At 47.5% G+C, this 22,839-nt stretch overlaps 1 protein-coding gene across 1 annotated transcript in view; it reads right to left on the bottom strand.

Moving 5' to 3' along the window:
- LOC309550882 (uncharacterized protein) overlaps nucleotides 1-22,839 on the bottom strand; it is a 110,779-nt gene that overhangs the window by 2,839 nt on the left and 85,101 nt on the right. Inside the window, exons 6-9 of the mRNA XM_082251258.1 lie at nucleotides 9,550-9,741; nucleotides 8,736-8,930; nucleotides 4,693-4,827; nucleotides 4,262-4,314 (exon numbers count right to left, since the gene is read on the bottom strand). Coding sequence (XP_082107384.1) covers nucleotides 4,262-4,314; nucleotides 4,693-4,827; nucleotides 8,736-8,930; nucleotides 9,550-9,741 — 575 coding nt within the window. The remainder of the gene's footprint in view (nucleotides 1-4,261; nucleotides 4,315-4,692; nucleotides 4,828-8,735; nucleotides 8,931-9,549; nucleotides 9,742-22,839) is intronic.

The following is a 22,839-nucleotide window of genomic DNA, read 5'->3' on the forward strand; positions in this document are numbered from 1 at the left end:
GATAAGTGACATCCATGGGTGACAGGTGAGTGATATCCATCAGTGACAGATAAGTAACATCCATCAGTGACAGATAAGTGACATCCATGGGTGACAGATAAGTGACAGCCATCAGTGACAGATGAGTGACATCCATCGGTGACAGATGAGTGACATCCATGGGTGACAGATGAGTGATATCCATCAGTGACAGATAAGTGACATCCATCAGTGACAGATAAGTGACATCCATGGGTGACAGATAAGTGAAATCCATCAGTGACAGATGAGTGACATCCATTGGTGACAGATGATTGGCTCTTAGCAAGGACACAGGTAAACATCTCAGGCCAGGGTCACCTCCATAGTTACAAAGATCAGCTCCTATGAGAAAATCTGTGAGGAAGAAGCTTCTCGCAGCAAAAAGAAGAACTGTCTGTGTTGCCTGTAGCAACCAAAGTCTCCCTTCATTCCTCTATGGCAGGCTGGGCGATGATTAAACAGTAATACATACTGTAAACCAGGCAAATAGGAACTATTGCTCACCAATAATATATAGTACTATCCAGCCAGTAGGGGGAGTGTGACGGTATTCCCCGTCACTGGAAGTGGAAAAACAGATGCTTAATGGTTTGAATTGCTTCAGATGTGACAGTAATATTTGTCAGTAATATCTCTCAGGAAATATATAAAGATAAACGGTTTGACTGTTCAGATTGTTAGAATATTGCAGGAGTGTCTCCTAGACCCTTGATAGTGGGGGTGGGGTTTGTTATTGTTAAGTACCTGCATTCCATTGTTCTATTGTTGTTCTGTCTGCCTTAAGATAAACTTATTATGGGATGTATATGTGTATGTGGATTGGCTGCTAAGGGGGAGGGGGATTGTCCCACAGTTTATATCTCTTTGTGCATGTGTTTGAATAAACAGTTTGAGTTCTAGTTCACCCTCAATCTAGAGTCCTGTCTCTTATTGGGGGAAGCTGCTACAAGGGATTGCTATGCTCTTCATACTCCCTTGGATAATCACTAAGCTCTTGTAAGAGCTTGTTCCTGTTCCTGCTTCACTCTCTGGGGAAAGAGAGGTTCACCCACGTGAACCTGGAGCCTTGTCGTAGGTCCAGGGTGGGTAGAGGATGGTGAAACCCCAACCAAGCTGTGGCGGTTTGTGGGGTCTGAGGTGGTTATGGTGTCTGGTGGAGTAGTTGGATCCCTCGGGAAGCACTAGGAGCATCTGTCAACGGAGGTACCCCATCGGGGTGCCGGTTGATCCGTTACAGGAAGCTCCTCACTTTTTCTCACATGTTTTCCAGTCTCTCCAGGCAGATGTCTTGGCAGACAACAGGCAGAAAAGCAATCAGGTCTAAGTAGGGGTCTTGGCAGGTGGCAGGCAGAAAAATAGTCAGGTCCAGCAAGGGGTCTTTGCAGATGGCAAGCAAAAGAACAGTCAGATCCTGGCAGGAGCCTTGGCATGCCGCAGTCAGAAGAACAGTCAGGTCCAGGCAGGAGTCTTGGCAGGCAGAAGAGTAGTGAGGTGAAGACAGGGGTCTTGGCAGAAAGCAGACAGAAGAGTAGTCAAATTGAGGTAGGGATCTTGGCAGGCAGCAGGCAGAAGATTAATCAGGTTCAGGGAGGGGTCTTGACAAGAAACAGGCAAAAGAGTAGTCAAGTCTAGACAGGGGTCTTGGCAGGTGTGTTGGCAAGCAGCAGGCAGAAGAGTAATCAGAGCCAATCCAAGTCAGAAACAGTCAACTCAATCTCATAGCTATGTATTAGAACACTTGCAACAAGGGGTAGCTGGTGACCAAACACACACAGTAGTTTCCCTACTGACTCCTGTCCAATACCCTGCTGACCCCATCCTCTGCCCTGCTGACCCCATTCTCTGCCTTGCTGACGACATCCTATGTCCCGCTGACCCCATCCTCTGCCCTGCGTACCACATCCTCTGCCCTACTGACCTCTGTCCTATGCCCTGCTGACCCCTTCCCCTGCGCTACTGACCTAATCCGTTTCCCTACTGACTCCTGTCCTATACCCTGCTGACCCCATCCTCTGCCCTGCTGACCCCATTTTCTGCCTTGCTGATGCCATCCTATGTCCCGCTGACCCCAATTTATGCCCCGCTGACCCCATCCTCTGCCCCGCTGACCCCTATCCTCTGCCCCTCTGACCACATGCTCTGCCCTACTAACCTTGTCCTCTGCCCTGCTGACCCTATCCTGTGCCCTGCTGACCTCATCCGCTGCCCCACTGACACTATGCTCTGCCTTACTGACCCCTGTCCTATACCCTGCTGACCCCATCCATTGCCCCACTAACCCCTGTCCTATACCCTGCTGACCCCATCCACTGCCCCACTGACCCCAGTCCTATACCCTGCTGACCTCATCCGCTGCCCCACTGACACTATGCTCTGCCTTACTGACCCCGGTCCTATACCCTGCTGACCCCATCCATTGCCCCACTAACCCCTGTCCTATACCCTGCTGACCTTATGCGCTGCCCCACTGACACTATGCTCTGCCTTACTGACCCCGGTCCTATACCCTGCTGACCCCATCCATTGCCCCACTAACCCCTGTCCTATACTCTGCTGACCCCATCCACTGCCCCACTGACCCCAGTCCTATACCCTGCTGACCCCATCCATTGCCCCACTAACCCCTGTCCTATACCCTGCTGACCCCATCCACTGCCCCACTGACCCCAGTCCTATACCCTGCTGACCCCATCCATTGCCCCACTAACCCCTGTCCTATACCCTGCTGACCCCATCCATTGCCCCACTAACCCCTGTCCTATACCCTGCTGACCTCATCCGCTGCCCCACTGACACTATGCTCTGCCTTACTGACCCCGGGCCTATACCCTGCTGACCCCATCCATTGCCCCACTAACCCCTGTCCTATACTCTGCTGACCCCATCCACTGCCCCACTGACCCCAGTCCTATACCCTGCTGACCCCATCCACTGCCCCACTGACCCCAGTCCTATACCCTGCTGACCCCATCCATTGCCCCACTAACCCCTGTCCTATACCCTGCTGACCCCATCCATTGCCCCACTAACCCCTGTCCTATACCCTGCTGACCCTGTCCTCTGCCCCGTTGACCACATCCTCTGCCCCATTGACCACATCCTCTGCCCCATTGACCACATATCTGGCACTTGGATAAATCATGTCTCAGTGTCTGATGAGGAAGCCGCAACAACGGAATGGCTGCAGCTTCCTCATGAGATTCTGAGACAAGAACAGTATACCATGACTGGGGTGCCAAAATTTGGATGAGGGGAGCACCTGATTTTAGTCTTGCCTAGGGCAACACAAAACCAAAATACACCACTGTGTACAATAAGCAGATATATTGTTTGTCTAAATCACATGGCAGAGGGGAGGATCTCCTGATGGATGGACACTCTGAAGCATCTACAGTGATATCGGCCTTATATATGTTTTTATATGAAATCTTTATTAAAATAGGAAAAACAGAAAAGATTCTATTTGTGACTTACAAATCCAATTTGGTTTGGTCTACAATGCTGTAGTAGTATCTGGGTGAGCCCCATGGTGAAGGCCCTGGGTGAGCCCCATGGTGAAGGCCCTGGGTGAGCTCCATGGTGAAGGCCCTGGGTGAGCCCCATGGTGAAGGCCCTGGGTGAGCCCCATGGTGAAGGCCCTGGGTGAGCCCCATGGTGAAGGCCCTGGGTGAGCCCCAAAGTGAAGGCCCTGGGTGAGCCCCATGGTGAAGGCCCTGGGTGAGCCCCATGGTGAAGGCCCTGGGTGAGCCCCATGGTGAAGGCCCTGGGTGAGCCCCATGGTGAAGGCCATGTTATGGCTGTCTGTATCTCATGAGAATATTTTTCATCCTGAGCTCTCTATATAATGTGAGTTCTCCGTCATGAACACTTTCCTCCCAATCTGTGGACCTCATTGACCTTCCACTATGAGAATCTCCTGTAATCTTCTTATCAGTATGTAAGTGTTAGTAAATGCGGGGCCCGGACCGGTGATCAGACAGAGTGATTGGTGTCTATGGGATCAATTGATGAACAACTGAGCCCGAATCCTTCCTGAACTCATAAACCGGCAATATTCACTGCAAATCCTTCACCGGAGCTCAGAATATCGGTCATTGGTCCTGTGGACAAGCCATAGACAGTTCTGCTCTGCCAAGTTTAGTTACATTTGGCCACATAGCTAATCACAGGTTTTCTTACACTTTATATTGTTATAAAAGAAAAGTCAGCTGCTAATTGGTTGCAGTAATGGAGGTCTCACCTTATGGTAGAGGTTGCTCCTTGCCGGCTGTGATGATTTCATATTCACTTCATCTGATGAGAGAAAAACAAATTTCAGCACATTAATGGAGAGGGGTGCAAAAATAGGTGGACAGGACTTCCTGTAGACATATAGACAAGGGACTCAGGATGGAGGACTCAGGATGGAGGACTCAGGAAGAGGGCCAATGGGGGGAAAATGTCCCGCAGGTCAGAGCCAACATTGTGAAGGTTGTAGTGGATCTTCACCTGCTTCTGTTCTGTAAATAAGGGATAAATGAGAGGACCTTCCCCTACTGTACAGTAATCAATATTGCTGTTATAAAAAACGCAGACAAACAGCGTTGTCACCCTGATAAAGGAAGTGGAAAAATAACATTTCTACCGGTCAGACCAAGAGGAAGTCAGAGAATTTCCCAGTATCGCTATTACCTGGCTTTCTGTTGTGTGGATTCTCCTCCACTGATGAAGATCTTCTCTTTACAAAGACGGAGAAGTTGACAACGAGAATCACCAGAATGGTTATCAGTTTCACCGCCATTGGGGGAATGACACCGAGAGATATTCCTGAGAGAGGAGAGAAGACGAGGGGTCGGTATGAGATAATGAGGATATAATGGAGCAGGGTGGAGAAATACAGATTCCATCCTTCTCTACTCCACCATCAGAACTTTCTACTATCAACTTCTTTTTATATTCTGAAATTTCCAGCCAATCAGGCTGCATTCCCACACATTCATTATTAATGGCACCCCAAACACGGCAAGGGGAGGTAGATTTCTGCATGAAAAAACACAGCAAACACGGCTAAACACGCAGTGGAAAAAGCTAAAAAATGTGAAAGTTTGTACAGTCTGTTACATTGTATAATGCTCCAAAACAATAAGGTGATACCACCCTTCTCCTGCGCTTAGAATCCAAGCTCCCCGACCGCACACCACGGGACTTACAGCTGGTGTCTTGGATAGCTAGGTCTTGCAGCCCAAAGAGGACTGGGGTAGTCCAACGGTGCTACAGGCAAAAAGAAACAAAGAAAGGGCGCATCGACCTAGCGCATTATCCTCAATAATAGGCTTTATTTAGTCAACATGTAAAAAATGGCTACTCACAAACACAGGTGTAAAAATGATCATAACAGGCTCAATTGCTCCAGTGTCAGGAATAGTCCATAAGAAAGTCCATAATCCAATGAGATGACGGCTGACGCGTTTCGAGGCTTAGCCTCTTCCTCAGAGCCTTTTATGATCATTTTTACACCTGTGTTTGTGAGTAGCCATTTTTTACATGTTGCATAAATAAAGCCTATTATTGAGGATAATGCGCTAGGTCGATGTGCCCTTTCTTTGTATCTTTTTTGCCTGTTACATTGTATATGCTGACAATGACTTCAGATATGGGAAGGAGATTTGTTACATTGCTATACTAGCATAGATCCTAACACATTACCCAGTCCATACCAGTATAGATCCTAACACATTACCCAGTCCATACCAGTATAGATCCTAACACATTACCCAGTCCATACCAGTATAGATCCTAACACGTTACCCAGTCCATACCAGTATAGATCCTAACACATTACCCAGTCCATACCAGTATAGATCCTAACACATTACCCAGTCCATATCAGTATAGATCCTAACACATTACCCAGTCCATATCAGTATAAATCCTAACACATTACCCAGTCCATACCAGTATAGATCCCTAACACATTACCCAGTCCATACCAGTATAGATCCTAACACATTACCCAGTCCATGCCAGTATAGATCCCTAACACATTACCCAGTCCATACCAGTATAAATCCTAACACATTACCCAGTCCATACCAGTATAGATCCCTAACACATTACCCAGTCCATACCAGTATAGATCCTAACACATTACCCAGTCCATACCAGTATAGATCCTAACACATTACCCAGTCCATATCAGTATAGATCCTAACACATTACCCAGTCCATACCAGTATAGATCCCTAACACTTTACCCAGTCCATACCAGTATAGATCCTAACACATTACCCAGTCCATATCAGTATAGATCCTAACACATTACCCAGTCCATACCAGTATAGATCCTAACACATTACCCAGTCCATATCAGTATAGATCCTAACACATTACCCAGTCCATACCAGTATAGATCCCTAACACTTTACCCAGTCCATATCAGTATAGATCCTAACACATTACCCAGTCCATATCAGTATAGATCCCTAACACTTTACCCAGTCCATACCAGTATAGATCCTAACACATTACCCAGTCCATACCAGTATAGATCCTAACACATTACCCAGTCCATACCAGTATAGATCCCTAACACTTTACCCAGTCCATACCAGTATAGATCCTAACATATTACCCAGTCCATACCAGTATAGATCCTAACACATTACCCAGTCCATACCAGTATAGATACTAACACATTACCCAGTCCATACCAGTATAGATATCCAAAATGAGATTTTTTCCACATTGAGATCTGATGTGTTTTCAAAGTGTTCCTTTCATTATTTTGTGCAGTGTATATACTGACAGTGACCTCGGATATGGGGAGGGGAGGAGATCTGTTACATTGTATATACCGACAGTGACCTCAGATATGAGGAGGGAAGGAGATCTGTTACATTGTATACACTGACAGTGACCTCAGATATGAGGAGGGGAGGAGATCTGTTACATTGTATATACTGACAGTGACCTCAGATATGAGGAGGGGAGGAGATCTGTTACATTGTATATACCGACAGTGACCTCAGATATGAGGAGGGAAGGAGATACAATATGTTGGTGAATCAGAAAGCACTGAGGCCATTTTATTCCTAGAACAGCTGGAGACATAGAGGTTGGGGGGGCTATAGTCAGTAGCAGAGTACACAGGACCCCATTGGCTGGAATAGATGACGGATCCAAGCAATACTCACTTCCAGGACATCGAGTGATTGGAGATGAATGGAATATAAGCTGGAATGAAAGAAAATAGAATGAGAGACGGAACCAGAAACCAGATAATGAATCACCTGCAGCTAAATTGATCAGACAGGAGATAGAGAGATACAAAGTAACATTGTTTCTAAACATTTATCAGACAGGAGATAGAGAGATACGAAGTAACATTGTTTATAAACATTTATCAGACAGGAGATAGAGAGATACAAAGTAACATTGTTTATAAACATTGGTCAGACGGGAGATAGAGAGATACAAAGTAACATTGTTTATAAACATTGATCAGACGGGAGATAGAGAGATACAAAGTAGCATTGTTTATAAACATTGATCAGACGGGAGATAGAGAGATACAAAGTAACATTGTTTATAAACATTGGTCAGACAGGAGATAGAGAGATACAAAGTAACATTGTTTATAAACATTGATCAGACGGGAGATAGAGAGATACAAAGTAACATTGTTTATAAACATTGATCAGACGGGAGATAGAGAGATACAAAGTAACATTACTAGAATTGTAATTAGTGTCATTTTATAGAGGACACATCAGAGAACAAAAGTTTTACTTTCTAAATAAAGTAACATTTATATTTTTAGATGAATTCTCATCACAATAGAAGAAAGGTGTTTTTAAGTTTTGTTACTTTTTTTCTATCTATGGATTGTATAAAATATAAAATACATTGTGCCAAGCAATATCCTGCGTTTTACTTTTTTATCCTGAGGCTCCATTCACACCTGAGGGTATCGCTTTCAGGCGTTTTTTTGGGGCGTTTTTCAGGCGTTTTTTCAGGCATTTTTTGCAGGCAGGCATTGATCTCTAACCAAAATCTGCCAAAAAAGAAGCTCATGTACTTTTTTGAGTTTAAGGATCGTTCACATATTGGCGCCGTGGATCGCGAATCATTGCACATTGCAGGATGTCCGTGCGATTCCCGTGACTGTCAATGGCACCCCAAACATGGCACAATTTTGCCGCGATTGTCACCCAGCGAATCGCGGTAAAATCGTGCCTGTTGCCCAAAATAGGTTCTTGTACTTTTTGTGGGAGACAGGCATCCCATGATTCTGTTTGCATGATTTTATGGCGATTCGTCGGGTGACAATATGTGAATGGAGCCTCAGGCATTTTGCTTCAGGCAACAAAACGTTCTCATGTGAACCGGGGCCATTGAATTGAATTGGATTTTGCTCGTTGGGCATTTTGGAGCTTCAGAGATGAGCGTTTTAGGAGCTGAAGATCGCTCAGGTGGGAACTGGGCCTAAGTAGTGACATTTATTGCTAAATTTTCATTCCCATAGCAGACATGTAAGGAATGCTCTGCTCCATGGGGCGTGTACAGGGGGGAGGGGTTAAGCTCTGATTGCACTGCTTCATCCATACTGGATTTAGGTGAGTTTTGGGAAGTGAATAAAATAGCCTCCATATTGTCACACGGGTTGGTGAGGGGTCATTATGGGTATAAGGCGTCATCTGGCCATTGAGCTTCAGCCAATTAAAAGTCTGACTTACTTGGTGAGAGGATACAGAAAACCTCCGTCACATTCCACATGTTGGTGCCATTGGCTCTCATACATCGGATTTTACTGTAATTGGGTGAATATCCTGCGGGACACGTTATCATCACTTCCTCATCCTGATCATAATATTCCTTCTCTGGATACATGCTTATATTCTGCCCTGAATCCATCATCCTCCCACATTTCCCTGGAATAGAGAAGATACAATGCCCATCACTGGGGGTCCCCAAGGTTAATAATGGGATGCCAAAGTCCTGACAAGGTGTGAGAGTAATATAAGAGCAAACTATGGTACACACAGATGGCAGGGTGGAGAGATGAGACAGTAGAGGTAGAATCACCAGTAGGGTCTCACCAAGAGGTGTCAGGACTACAGACCACCATGTGTTTGCTGGAGCTCCTAGTAGGGGTATGGGGACACTCCTGGGGCCCTCACTGATGACACAACTGAGACAGACGGTGACGGGGGCCCAGTGTAAAACAAGGCCAGACTGAAAATGATCAAAGAACTCTTAGGGGTTAATAAAGGAATGGCCTGGAGCAGAGGTGCAGAAGATGGGAAACCACAAAGCAGGCAGATGGCTGAGGAGAAGAAAGGGTTAATGGATCACCACTTTGTAGATAGTTGGGATCAGTTCTGGGCTGAGAGACACTTTATGAGCCAAACTGCAGAATGAGAGTCGGTTGTTTGAAGACCCGGGAACATTGTGAAAGCAGCAAAGAAAACTTCTGAGCGAGGAGAAGAGAAGATCACTAACATATATGTAGCTCAGCCGTGTCTTCTGTAATAAGTGAATGGATCTCACGTGTACACGGTGCCGCCTCAGGATGAGGATAAAACTGGAAGACTTCGGACTCCTTCACACATGTCAGATGGAAATTCCTGGGGTCATATTGCTTCTTACATGACACCTTCACCACTTTGTTCTCCTCTATGGTCTCCAATCCAGGAGGGAAATCCACTATGGAGGCCCAGAGCGGAGTCTTCCTGCAGACCCCTGAGAAGACACAACACACCGATATTATTATTACATCTCTATCTATGGGGCCAAGATGTAAATGATCGGAGGAATAATAATTCTCCCTGTATATAGATTTTGATTTTAGAGTCAGAGTAGAGATATTGCATCAATCAGATATTGATTAGTGTGGGACAATCAGTCAGTGACACATGGTAGGCATTGTATAGCTCCCTCCCCCCGGTCAGACCTGTGATCAGACATTGTAACTGATGGAAATCTTCCAGCACTGACTTCCTTAGCCGCTCTGAGATGTCAGGCTGATTGCAGAGAGCTGCAAAGGAAGCCAATGTTGAGAAATGTCCAAAAGTGTCTCAATAAACCAAGTCCTATGGGAACATCATTCACCATAGCATAGTAAACTTTCTTCCACCCACAGAAATCTGTTCCTACTAAGAATGGGCCAGTTGGTTGGGTTTGTTCCCCAGTTCAAAAATTCCCAGTCCTCCCCTGTGTTAGATGAGACCCAGTTGGACTGAGAAGGACAAGAGAGGGACAAGAGTTCCATTGTATGACCTGACCTCATCATCTGACATAGGAACTGAATGACCCATATCTTCTACTCCATGTCTATCTAAGTTCACCAAACTTGTCTCTGATTATTGGGGGTTCTCCTGAGAGACCTTCCACCGCCATTGAGATGGATTGGGAGGGAAAGACACACACGAGTCACATTGTATGTCCTGACTTCATCTTCTGGAACTAGGTGACTTGTATCTCCTCCACATGAATCCATTTGTAGTTTATCAGAGGTTCCTCTGTCATATGAGCCTACAAATATGAGATTGTGGAGATCCTACAGGGGATGAGAATGAGCAAAGATTTATACAGATAAAGAATTAGTGGTTGAATGTTCAGATTTACTGATTGGATCAGGAGGACCTTCCACCTCCACCCAATAGGATTGTGAGGGGCAAGAGTTCCATTGTATGATCTGACCTCATCATCTGACATAGGAAATGGGTGACCTGTACCACCTACTCTATGTGTTATCAAACTTGATGGATTCTTGCGGGCAGGGCTGGCGCTACCTGTAGGCGCCGGCCTAGAGTGCACTATAGTCAGGGGCGGCGCTGGCAGGGGTGGACTGGTCCAGGGCTGCAAGTATTTTTGGGGCCCTACAGAGAAATTATCATACCACCAGGGCCGGCACCAGCAATAGGCAGGTCAGGCAGCTGCCTAGGGTGCCAGGGTAAGGGGGCGACAAAATGCGCATGTGAAGACATCCCCCGGTGTTCCAAGTACCGGACTCTGTGCACAAATAATTCGCCCTCTCTATCTCCCATTCCAGTGTTTTGCCCTCTCTCCTCCCGTACAACTCTGTCTCCTTTCCTCAGTTACCTCTCCGGGTCTCTCACTGTGAGCGCCGGCTGTGCATCGGATCAAAGTGTTCCCCTGCCAGGACTTTACTCTATTGCCAGCCTGCAGTGCCACCCTAGCAGCGGCAGTGAGAAGAGGAGGGGAGAGAGCCGGGACAAAGAGCAGCTGGCCAAAAGTGCCTGTATGATCCATGGAACTGGCTGGGGCGGGTGAGATGGAAGCCCTGAATGTAAGTCTGCAATTTCCCCTCCCTCCCACCTCCTGGACCATCGGGAATCTATCGTGGAAGGATAGGCAGCAGCGCCACTCTCCCTGTTGGCGCAGGTAGTGGAAGAACCCGCAGCACACTCAGTGCTGCACCCAGTCACCTGAAGTAAGAAAAAGAAAAATTTTGAACCTTCTATCAAGTTTATGGTGCAATATATACAGAGGGGAACAGATGTGCAGGAGGGGAGTTTGGGGGTACAGAGGGGAACAGATGTGCAGGGGGGTTGGGGGTACAGAGGGGAACAGATGTGCAGGGGGGGTTGAGGGGTACAGAGGGGAACAGATGTGCAGGGGGGGTTGGGGGTACAAAGGGGAACAGATGTGCAGGGGGGTTGGGGGCTACAGAGGGGAACATATGTGCAGGGGGGGTTGAGGGGTAAAGAGGGGAACAGATGTGCAGAGGGGGTTGGGGGGTACAGAGGGGAACAGATGTGCAGGGGGGGGTTGAGGGGTACAGAGGGGAACAGATGTGCAGGGGGGGTTGGGGGGTACAGAGGGGAACACATATGCAGGGGGGGTTGGGGGGTACAGAGGGGAACAGATGTGCAGGGGGGTTGGGGGTACACAGGGGAAGAGATGTGCTGGGGGTTTGGGGTACAGAGGGGAATAGATGTGCAGGGGGAATTGATGGGTACAGAGGGTAACAGATGTGCAGGGGGGGTTGGGGGTACAGATAACAGATTTTGGGGGGGGGGTACAGAGGGGAACAGATGTGTGGGTGGGATACAGTGGGGAACAGAGATGCAGGGGGGTACAGAGGGAAACAGGGGTGCGAGGAGGAGGAGGGTACAGAGGTGCAGGTACAGGTATGTGGACCACGGCTGAAGAAAAAAATGGAGAGGTGCTGCAAAAATCTCCACCCCCGCCACTGGAGTCAGGGGCAAAGCCAAGAAGGGGGCAGCAAAATTAGGTTTTGCCTAGGGTTTTAAAAATCCTTGCGCCAGCCCTGCTTGAGGGTTCTTCTGCCAGATGAGCCTATAAACATGAGAATGTTGAGATCCTGGAAGGGACACAAATGGCCAAAGGTTTGCTACAGGATGAGCCATGGAATGTTCGAATTTACTGATTGGACCAAAAGCACCTTCCACCTTCATCTAGCTGGATTGTGGGGAACAAGAAACAGACAGGAGTTCCATTGTATAAACCAACCTCATTTTTTGCAGAGAAACCAGGAACCTCTACCTCCCCCATGCATGTGCTTATCAAACCTCTGCCAAACAAGTCTAACAAAATGAGAAGGGATGAGATCCTAGAGGGGATCCACATAGATGAAGATTTATACACTGTGACAGACCCAACCGGTACAGGGGCTTTTGGAGAGGATTAGGGGCAAGCCTCCTACCCACTGATTATGGCCCATGGAGAGAGAAAATCATTCTCCAATGATGGACCACCACTTAATGGATGCTGAGAGCGAGGAAAATATGCCGGAACCGTCCAGCACCCGGCTTGGGTGCTCCTGTCAAGATATAGCTTCCTCTAGTCTTGGCCCAGGAACCTGGTAACATAGTGGAATATGGCATAGCACCCAGGAAACTATCTGACAATAGCTTAGGTGCTCTGTAACTGAAACTGTTTATTGAAATCTCACACAGGATTTATAGTACACCAGATCAGGTGAGCCTGATAACATTATCGTATGCAAAGGAAACTGCATACAGGAATATAAATAACATAACTAAGAAACAACCAACATATAGTATATGCTAATCCACATCTAGCAACTAATAGCTGACAGTGATATTATTAACCCGTAAGCTAATCAACATAAACATATAACACCCCCCAATAGTTTGCTAACAAGGTGGAGGGGACACAATACTAGCAGACAGACAGAAAGAATAGGTGACCCAATTACCAATGGGAGAGACACAAACGTGTATTCTGTCCACTAGACTCGTCATCAGAAGACATACAATGTCCCAGCAATCTCATACAGTGGAATTATTTTATCTTCATAGATCTCCTGAGGGTTACGGTTTATAAATATTTCTATCCCAAGTGAAGGAACCTCTCCAACTCGGTTTGCAGAAAGGCCACCATATTCCCTCTGACCATTACCTTGCACATGATTAATACTACACATTTCCATCCACTCCAGAAGGGAAGATTTATTGTCCTTATTTAGAGACATAATCCAAGCCTCGCTCCCAGCATCCATGAAGTGGTGGTCCATCATTATAGAATGATCTGCTCTCTCCATTGGCCATAATCAGTGGCTAGGAGGCTTGTCCTCTCCAAAAGGCCCTATCTTGGTTGGGTATGTCCCATACAGATACATAATGAACAGGATAATATTACATTTTACTGATTGGATCAAATTTTCAATCCTTCACATGTTCCATCTTTCAGGCAGCTGGTGGAGCTTATGGTGCCCACTAAGGTTCTACTCAGATTTTATTCCTCCCACTGACACCAATGATGTGGCACTAATCCTCCCACTGACACCAATGATGGGATATTATTCCTCCCACTGCCACCAATGATGGGGCACTATTCCTCCCACTGCCACCAATGATGGGGCACTATTCCTCCCACTGCCACCAATGATGGGGCACTATTCCTTCCACTGCCACCAATGATGTGGCACTAGTCCTCCCACTGACACCAATGATGTGGCACTTTTCCTCCCACTGACACCAATGATGTGGCACTATTCCGCCCACTGACATCAATGATGTGGCACTATTCCTCCCACTGACACCAATGATGGGTCACTATTCCTTCCACTGCCACCAATGATGGGGCAGTATTCCTCCCACTGATACCAATGATGGGACACTATTCCTCCCACTGACACCAATGATGGGGCACTATTCCTCCCACTGCCATCGATGATGGGGTATTATTCTTCCCACTGCCACCAATGATGGGGTATTATTCCTCCCACTGCCACCAATGATGGGTCACTATTCCTCCCACTGACACCAGTGATGGGACACAATCCCCCCCCCCCCCCACTGACACCAATGATGGGGCACTATTCCGCCCACTGACATCAATGATGGGGCACTATTCCTCCCACTGACACCAATGATGGGGCGATATTCCTTCCACTGCCACAAACAATGGGGCACTATTCCTCCCACTGACACCAATGATGTGGCACTATTGATCTTTTATTGAAAAGAATCAAGCAGCAAATTTTATACAAAAGTAAAAAACATAACTATAGTACAATATTCCAACAGAAAACAAAGGAATACACATCCATGTGCAGAATATATACAATATATACATAATCCACTTCCAACATTTTTAGAAAACTATTTACATAAAGCAGCAGAGAGGTCCTAAGAGGCACAACCCATCACCTATGTATGCAGCCATTTATCAAAAACTGAGCATTAAGAAAAAAATCTAGGGTGATAAGAGACAGAAAGCCACACCCGGGAAAGAGACTCCTGGCAGTCAGGGAGGCTTGAAACCCCTCCACGCCTTCAGCCAAGCCCTCTGACCCCACTTGTCTCTCTCAAGCGCCCGAATCTTCCCCACCTCATGCAGAATGTCACACACCACCACCTGAACAGGAAGGATTTTACGCCGAAGGGTGACCTGACACTGTGCGTTCCAGGTGTAATAACGGACTACTAAGCTAACTAAAAAAAGTGTATTCAAACAAAAGCCCCCACCAGTATTGAATGCTCCGTACACCCACTCAGCATAACCCAGCCTGGAGAGGAAAGGAACACCGAGGCCCCCCCCCCCCCCCACCTGTTTGTACACCTCTATGTTAAAAGGGAAACGAAGCAGAAAATGGTCCATAGTCTCCTCCTCACCTGTACATTCCTCCCGAGGACAACCACGATCCATCCCACTGCGGAATTTCAAATTGCCCCGAACATAGAGCCTCCCGTGGAAGCACAACCAGGCCAGATCCCTGAATTTAAGGGGGACTCTAGCCAAATTAATCAGTCTTAACCCTTCCCTCAAAATTGGGCCTGGGCAATCCCTTAAGGCCAGTGGGTCATGAAAGTCTTCGCTCAAGAATCGGCTCATAAGGACTTTCCTCGGAGCGGATCTGAGATCTTCAGCCGACAGTCGCCACTGCCGCAGCAACTTCAGACACGGAGCGACATAGGCTGGAAGCTGACCACGATGACCCCTGAGATTCTTCACTTGGCCACCTTCTTCCCAAAGTCGCAGAAAAGGCCTAAACCAAGATCTAAACATGCCTGCCCATCCAGGAGGTTCCACTGCAAGCATACTACCAATGTTAAACTTGAGAAATAGCAGTGAAAAGAAAAGAACGGGGTTGACCATACCTAAGCCACCCTCCCTCCTGGATAGATAGGTGACATTCCTCTTGATGGGGTTCAGTCTGTTCCCCCACAGCATCTGGAAGAACACACTATAGATCCTAGCATAGATAAACACTGGCAAGATGCAGACAGGGCTGACATACAAGAAGATCGGTATCAGGTAAGTCTTAATCAGATCAACCCTTTCCCTCAGAGATAACTTCCATCTCTTCCAGCTGACCACCTTAGTATTGGCAACTTCCAGCCTGCCTTCCCAGTTTTTGAGGCCATAATCGCCAGGTCCAAATTCAATGCCTAATATCTTAATTTTTACCTGGGGCACTGGAAAGGTGTCCGGGAGATCAAACCCCTCACCTTCCTTTCCCATCCAAAAAACTTCACTCTTTTCCTGATTGATCTTGGAGCCTGATGCTTCAGAGTACCGTGATGTCAGAGAGACCACCTCCTCCGCTTCATCTGTCCCAGTGACAATCACTGACACATCATCCGCATAGGCAACAACCCTCAAAGGCGGCTCACCCGGGATTCCCACTGGTACCCCACACAACATGCTGCTCTCTAGCCTCCTGATGAAGGGGTCGATTGCAAACACATAGAGCAGGGGACTCAGGGGACAACCCTGGCGCACCCCAGAACCAACCTCAAAGGACTGTCCAACCCAACCATTAACAAGAAGGAAGCTTTCTGCCCCCTTATACAAGACTTTTAACCAATTGACAAAACCACCCGGCAGACCGTACTTACTAAAGAGCAACCACAGGTACTCATGGTTGACACGATCGAAAGCCTTTGCCTGATCCAATGCCAGTAAATACTTTCCCCAGCCTGTAGCCCTGCACTGCTCCAAGGCCTCCCGGACAGCTAAAACCGCTGTGAAGGTGCTCCTACCCTGGATCGAACAGTGCTGATGGCGAGAAAGCAAAGACTCTGCTACTGCCGATAGGCGCCAGAAAAGTATCTTCGCCAGCACCTTTCTATCGACATTGAGAAGGCTGATGGGGCGCCAATTCTCAATCATCGAAGGATCTTTACCTTTTGAAAGAAGAATCACAGCTGAGTGTCTCATGGAAGGGGGAAGCACCCCCTCAGCAAGACAACTGTTAAAAATCTCTACCAAATGTGGGGCCAGAATAGACTTAAAGGCTTTGTAAAACTCAGCCGTCAGACCATCCGGTCCAGGTGACTTTTTGATGGCAAGCTGTTCAATTGCCCTCGTCACCTCTTCAACTGTGATCTCTTCTGTCAAATTCATCAAAGGGACATCTCCACCATTTAGACCTGGAGTAGAGTCCAAAAAGCTTTCCATCTTGCCTCGGTCAAGCTCTTTCCTCCCAAGAAGTTCAGCATAAAAAGACCTCACGACCTCCAGGATCCCTGACCTGGACTTTGTCAAGGAACCTGTACTATCCTTAAGGCCAACCACAATCTTAACAGCTACACCCTGTTTGCAGTTCTGGTAAGGGTCAGGCGAGTGGTATTTCCCATAGTCCCGCTCCAGAACCAAAGAGGTATGCCGATCATATTGACACTTCCTGAGGAGGATTTTCACTTCAGAGATTGCCCCAGGATCTCCTCCTCTCGAGACAAGAATATCCAGCTTCCTCCGCAAACGTTGGTAGGTCATGTATCTATTAAACTGTTTTTTATTGGCTAGGCCCCTGAAGAATCCAGCAATCCTCTTTTTGGTCAGCTCCCACCACTCAGCCTTGCTGCTACAAAAGTCCAGGATGGTCACCTGTGCCTGAAAGAATTCCTCAAAGGATTGTCTAACATGTTCTTCCTCAAGGAGAGTCGAATTTAATCTCCAGATGCCTTTGCCCCTCTGAGGGAAGTCTGAAGCATTCAAGACCACAGATAGCATACAGTGATCAGAGAACTCCACTGCCTGCACCACTGGGGGTGAGAAAGCAGAGGCCTCCTTCAAAAAAAACCTATCTATCCTACTCTGACTATTACCACGATGAAAGGTGAACCCTGTGTCATCCGGAAGGTGCTTAATGTGCACATCCACAAGACCAGCATCCCTAACCATACTATTTAAAAAAACGCTATCATATCCCAGCCTGTCATTGAAGTCCTTCCTGTCCTTGGGCCTAGTCACAGTATTAAAGTCACCTCCAAAAACCACTTGCCGGGATGTAAAAAGAAATGGGTTGATCCTTGTAAAAAGGCATTTCCTGTCCCACTTTGTGTGCGGCCCATAAATATTAATTAGGCGCAGGTCCTGCCCTCCCACAAGGACGTCTAAGACCATACATCTCCCAATCTCCACCTCAATAACCCGCCGGACAGTTACCATGCCAGTTTTAAACAACACCGCCACCCCGCCGTAAGGCTCGGCCGCAAGAGACCAGTAAGATGGACCATACCTCCACTCTCTCTTGGCCATATGAATATCTGCCAAGGAGGTGAGCCTAGTCTCCTGCAAAAATAAAATTTCAGCATCTAATTGGCTGAACAAAAGAAGGCCATAGAACGAGCTCTTACCGACTTAATACTGGCGACATTTATTGTCACCACTTTTAACGGAGGGGGAACCGCCATTTGGGTTATTGGGTGGATTTCTTCTTAGCTCCCCTCTGCTGCTCATCACCAGAAGCCTCTCTTTTTCTTGAGGCCTCCTCCAACTCCATTTCTGAGTCTGAATTTTGTTCAGAGGAAGCTCCAGATGAGGAAATATCCCAAGCGGAAGCCCTAGAACGGTTGGGGACAGACACTGGGGCTTCCTGTCCCTGTTCCGTCCTCACCGCCTGTCTCTTCCGCCTCACAACCCTCCTTCTCTCCTCCAGGTACTGCAGGTCAGACTCTGAGATGTTTTCATCTCTTGTTTTTTTTCTTCAAAGTCTTCGCAGAAGACTTAACAGAAGAAGCAGCAGCACCCTTTTTGGCACATGCCACCGCTCCAGGTGGGGGGGGACCTTCCCTTAAGTCAGACCTAGGAGACTCATGGGGTAAGACTGACTCGGGGGGCACAGACTTAGAAGGTTCTGACACAAGAGGAGTGGGTACAGTAGGCTGGGGGGACACAGAGACAGCCACAGAAGGAATACCTACAGACACAGGAGGGTTGGCCACAGAAACTGGGGAGGGATCCTGAACAGGACCTGGGGGGTCAGTCACCGCAGAGGAGGATGGTACACCAGGGGCCTCATCCTCCATCCTGTCCAGCCTCAACAGCTCATCTACGACCTCCTTCTCCATATTGTGCCAGGCCTCCGGACATCGGCTGTAGGGGTGGCCAAGGCGCAGGCACAGGTTGCACCTTATCGCCTGGGTGCAGTCCCTGGCCACATGACCCTGTCCCCGACCTACCGAACATATTAAGGCTGAACAGGAGGAGCTAAAATGCCCCTTTTCTCCACAGCGGTGACACAGCTTTGGCTGACCAGGATAAAAAACAGTCATCCTATCCCTCCCTATGAAAGCCGAGGAGGGCAGGTGACGGACAACATTCCCATCCCTGGCCAACCTGACCGTTACTGACCAACCCCCAGTCCAGATGCCACGTTCATCAAGGATTTTATTTGGCGTTGTCAAAACCTCACCATAGTTCCTTAACCAGACCTCCAAGTCCCGAGCAGGAACACTCTCGTTAGTGAGGATGATGGTTATTTTTTTAACCGTTGATCTTTGTGAAACAGCAACTGGTGCCAGATCTTCCCATTCGGGTCTTGACCTGCACCGAGCCTCATATCGTTCCCAGAACAGGTCAAGACCCTCTGGCCTGGTGAAGCTGATTGTGTACTCCCGGCTCCCAGCTACATGTATTAGGGCATAAAGGTCATTCACATGTGAGTCACATGTGCACTTTATAAATTATATCTATTTATTTAATATCAAGCACTTTCAACATTTTTTACGTTATTTATTCACCAAGTGTATTTTTAACACGGTAGCTCCTTTCACAACCCCACTAGCACATATTTCACTCTTTAACCCTTTTGGGTTTGGTTGTTGGCAGCTTACACCGTACCTACACTCACTGTATATTCCATAGCGCTGGTCACCTTAGTTTCGATTATAAAGGTCATTCGCCCCAAAGCCCATCTCCAAAATCCTATCCACCACCACACGCCGTGCTGGAGAGACTGCACCACCTTCCCATTTAAGAATGACTACATTACGCCTTGGACCCCCAGCAGAAGCCAGAGACCCAAGACCGGAACCAGGGGTGCTCAAAGTGGCAGTCTGTGGTGTAAATCTCTGCCTCTGCCTCATTGGCTGCAGCCCTGGCTTAATATTACCAGGTGCAGAGCGTACCACCTGAGCAAAAGAGGGCTTATCAGGGCCAAGGCACCACACTGATGTAAGTTTAGCTGGTACATTACTATTACTATCCTTATTATTAATTGCTTGTACTGAGCCAGCAGGATTTTCCATTGCACACATATTGGCAGCACTATTCAGAACACCTGAAATAGAAAAATCGTTAGAAGAATCGTTACAATCACCATTCATTATCACAGTTTCTGCTGTAGTACCACAGGTGGCCTGATGCTGCAGTGTAGAGTCCTGAACAACAGCTGTGACTGGACAAACAGCCTTGGGCTCAGCAAAAGGGGGGTTAATGGGTTGTTCAGGCTCTTGTAGTTCCTTTGCTGCAATATCATTTTTTAAACACAGTTTTTCCTGCAAGGAAACATCAGCAGCTGAAATATTGCTGGATACAAAATTACCAGCCTGGGTGTCATTGGGCAAAACATCCGCATTAGCCAAGGTGTTAAATGGCACAAAAATAGTTTTATCAGTCACTTGTGACTTGCTAGGTTTTACCTTATCAGGCACATTATCAGGAAAGTTCTCCTCACCAAACACCAGCTGATCCGCCCGTAATGGAGACTCCACTGCCTGGATCACTTTCATCATGCCTCCTGAGCCCTGAGAAGACAATGGGCTGCTCACCTCACCTTGGGGAGTCAGGGGGTCAGAACTGGGGGTCTCCTCCACCTCCATCTTTGCCATCCTTGCAAACCTGCGGTCATTGCAGAACTTTTCCTTAAAGGGCCCCTCTCTGCTTTCCATCATGGCCACAATGGTTTCCTGGTGTTGAACCCGGACCTTTGCCAACTGGATTTCCGAATCCATAGATCCACGGTTGCGGCTGTGCAAACCTTCACGTTGCTTTCGCAGGCGTTTCAACTCTGCTCTTAGTTTGTAGAGCTGGTCTCTCTCCCTATTCAGGACCTTGATCCCGGCCACCACTCGCTCCCGAATGGACTTGGTATCCTCATCCTCACCAGGGGCAGAGAGATCTCCAGCCATGGCTTGTCCAGGAGCAGGCATGTCATCCGTCAGCCCAAGGGATGGTTCAGAGCTTCCAGCAGGAGAGGCCCTGCTGGCCTGCATGGCCTCCCCAGATAGGGGCCAGCAGGGCTGGGAGAGATTTTACCAGACTCCCCTCTCAAACAGATCACCTGGAGCAGCTCCAGACACTCAGCCAGAGAACCTTCCTGCAGCCACACCCGAAACTGAATGATGGGAAACTACTCCTCCCACTGACACCAATGATGGGGCTCTATTCCTCCCACTGACACCAACAATGGGGCACTATTCCTCCCACTGACACCAATGATGGGACACTATTCCTCCCACTGACACCAATGATGGGGCACTATTCCTCCCACTGACACCAATGATGGGGCACTATTCTTCCCACTGACACCAATGATGGGGCACTATTCTTCCCACTGACACCAATGATGGGGCACTATTCCTCCCACTGACACCAATGATGGGGCACGGTTTATATTGCCACTGACCCCCAGTCCAACCCCCTAAAGTTTGAAGGACTGTAAACTGTCCCTTTGTCCAGAAAGTTTGGGGACCCCTGCTACAGAGGGATGTGCTTTGTTCATTTTTCTTTTTAGATGTTTACAACCACTTTAACCCTTTTTTATTCAATTACCAACAGAATGATTGGTAGTGATTGTAACTATTTCCTTGTCACCCATTCAGCAATCAAAGCTCGAGATCCTGCGCAGTGTCCGTGTCTTTTATTATCTATGATTGTCTTGTCTGCTGGTCTGTGGTTTCCTGTGATGACGGGGAGAATTTCACCGACCTCAGATGTGTCATTTCCTTCCACCATTGTTATTTATAGCAATAATTACTGATATCTTCTATAAATATTATTTACAGCAATGATCACCGATATCTTCTATAAATATTATTTACAGCAATAATTACCAATAACTTCTATAAATAATATTTCCTGGTGCATCATGGCAGCATACAATGTGTTGTGGCTCCGCCCCCACAACCTGATAGGACCGGTTAACTATAAATCCAAGGCAGACCCGGCTCGCAGCATTCTCCTTTTTGTCCTCAGCTGATCAGGACCGGAGACACGAGGAATCCCTTACCGGTTGTCACCCCAGCCAGGTTCAGCCTCTCCTGGGTGGAAGTCCTTCCTGTGCAGCCTCTACATGAGCTCTATGGTTGGAGCCCCATTCTGGAGGAGCTTTGACATCAGTGACAGCGTTTTCCCTTTGCTTTCCATTTGCTTTTCACCTCTTTTCTCTTTTTTTTGTGGGCGTTTCCCATTTCCAAGATGGCTGCAGCAGTACAAGTATACTCTGAGCATGAAAGGCAGGAAGTGATGCGGCTCCTGTGGCCGGTTTCCTGGCTCGCCCTTTTCCAAGATGGCGATCTGAGCATGCTCAGGCACTGATATCATCACTAATGGGAAAATGTCATCGTTTTCAATGTTTTTATGGCATTTTTGGGCAGCACATGGTGGAGCTCTCTACTCATGCATGCTGGATCATGTTTATGTGGTCATTGTTTGCCGGTATGTTTTCCCTTTTTATGGCATTCACCTGAGCTTTTCCTATCTCCTTCTCAGTGTTGCTCTGGGATCGCTGTGCTGTTTATGGGATTTCACCTTGGCTCTTCCTATCCTCTTCTCAATGCTTGCTCTGTTTCTATGGGGAACGTCGCCCAGTCAGACTACCCATTGCTTTTAAGGTATAGGGATTAGGTAAGTAGTGAAGATTGAGAAAAAGAGAGCCGATATCTACAGCCCTGTAAGGACCTGAAGATGGAGGAAGTCCTCTAAAGGTGAAGAAGACAAGTCGCCATCTAAGAGCCGACATCCAGGCAATGTTGATGAAGGTCATCGTCTCTCCACTCATTATCATTGCTCCCCATTTACAAACATCATCGGCTTCCAGCCCTAATAGTTGCTGCATTTGTGGTGGAGAGTCATTGCCTGCCAAGCTAATATGTC

Source organism: Pelophylax lessonae (genome assembly GCF_965119305.1).
Source record: "Pelophylax lessonae genome assembly, chromosome: 1".
NCBI classification, from domain to species: domain Eukaryota; kingdom Metazoa; phylum Chordata; class Amphibia; order Anura; family Ranidae; genus Pelophylax; species Pelophylax lessonae.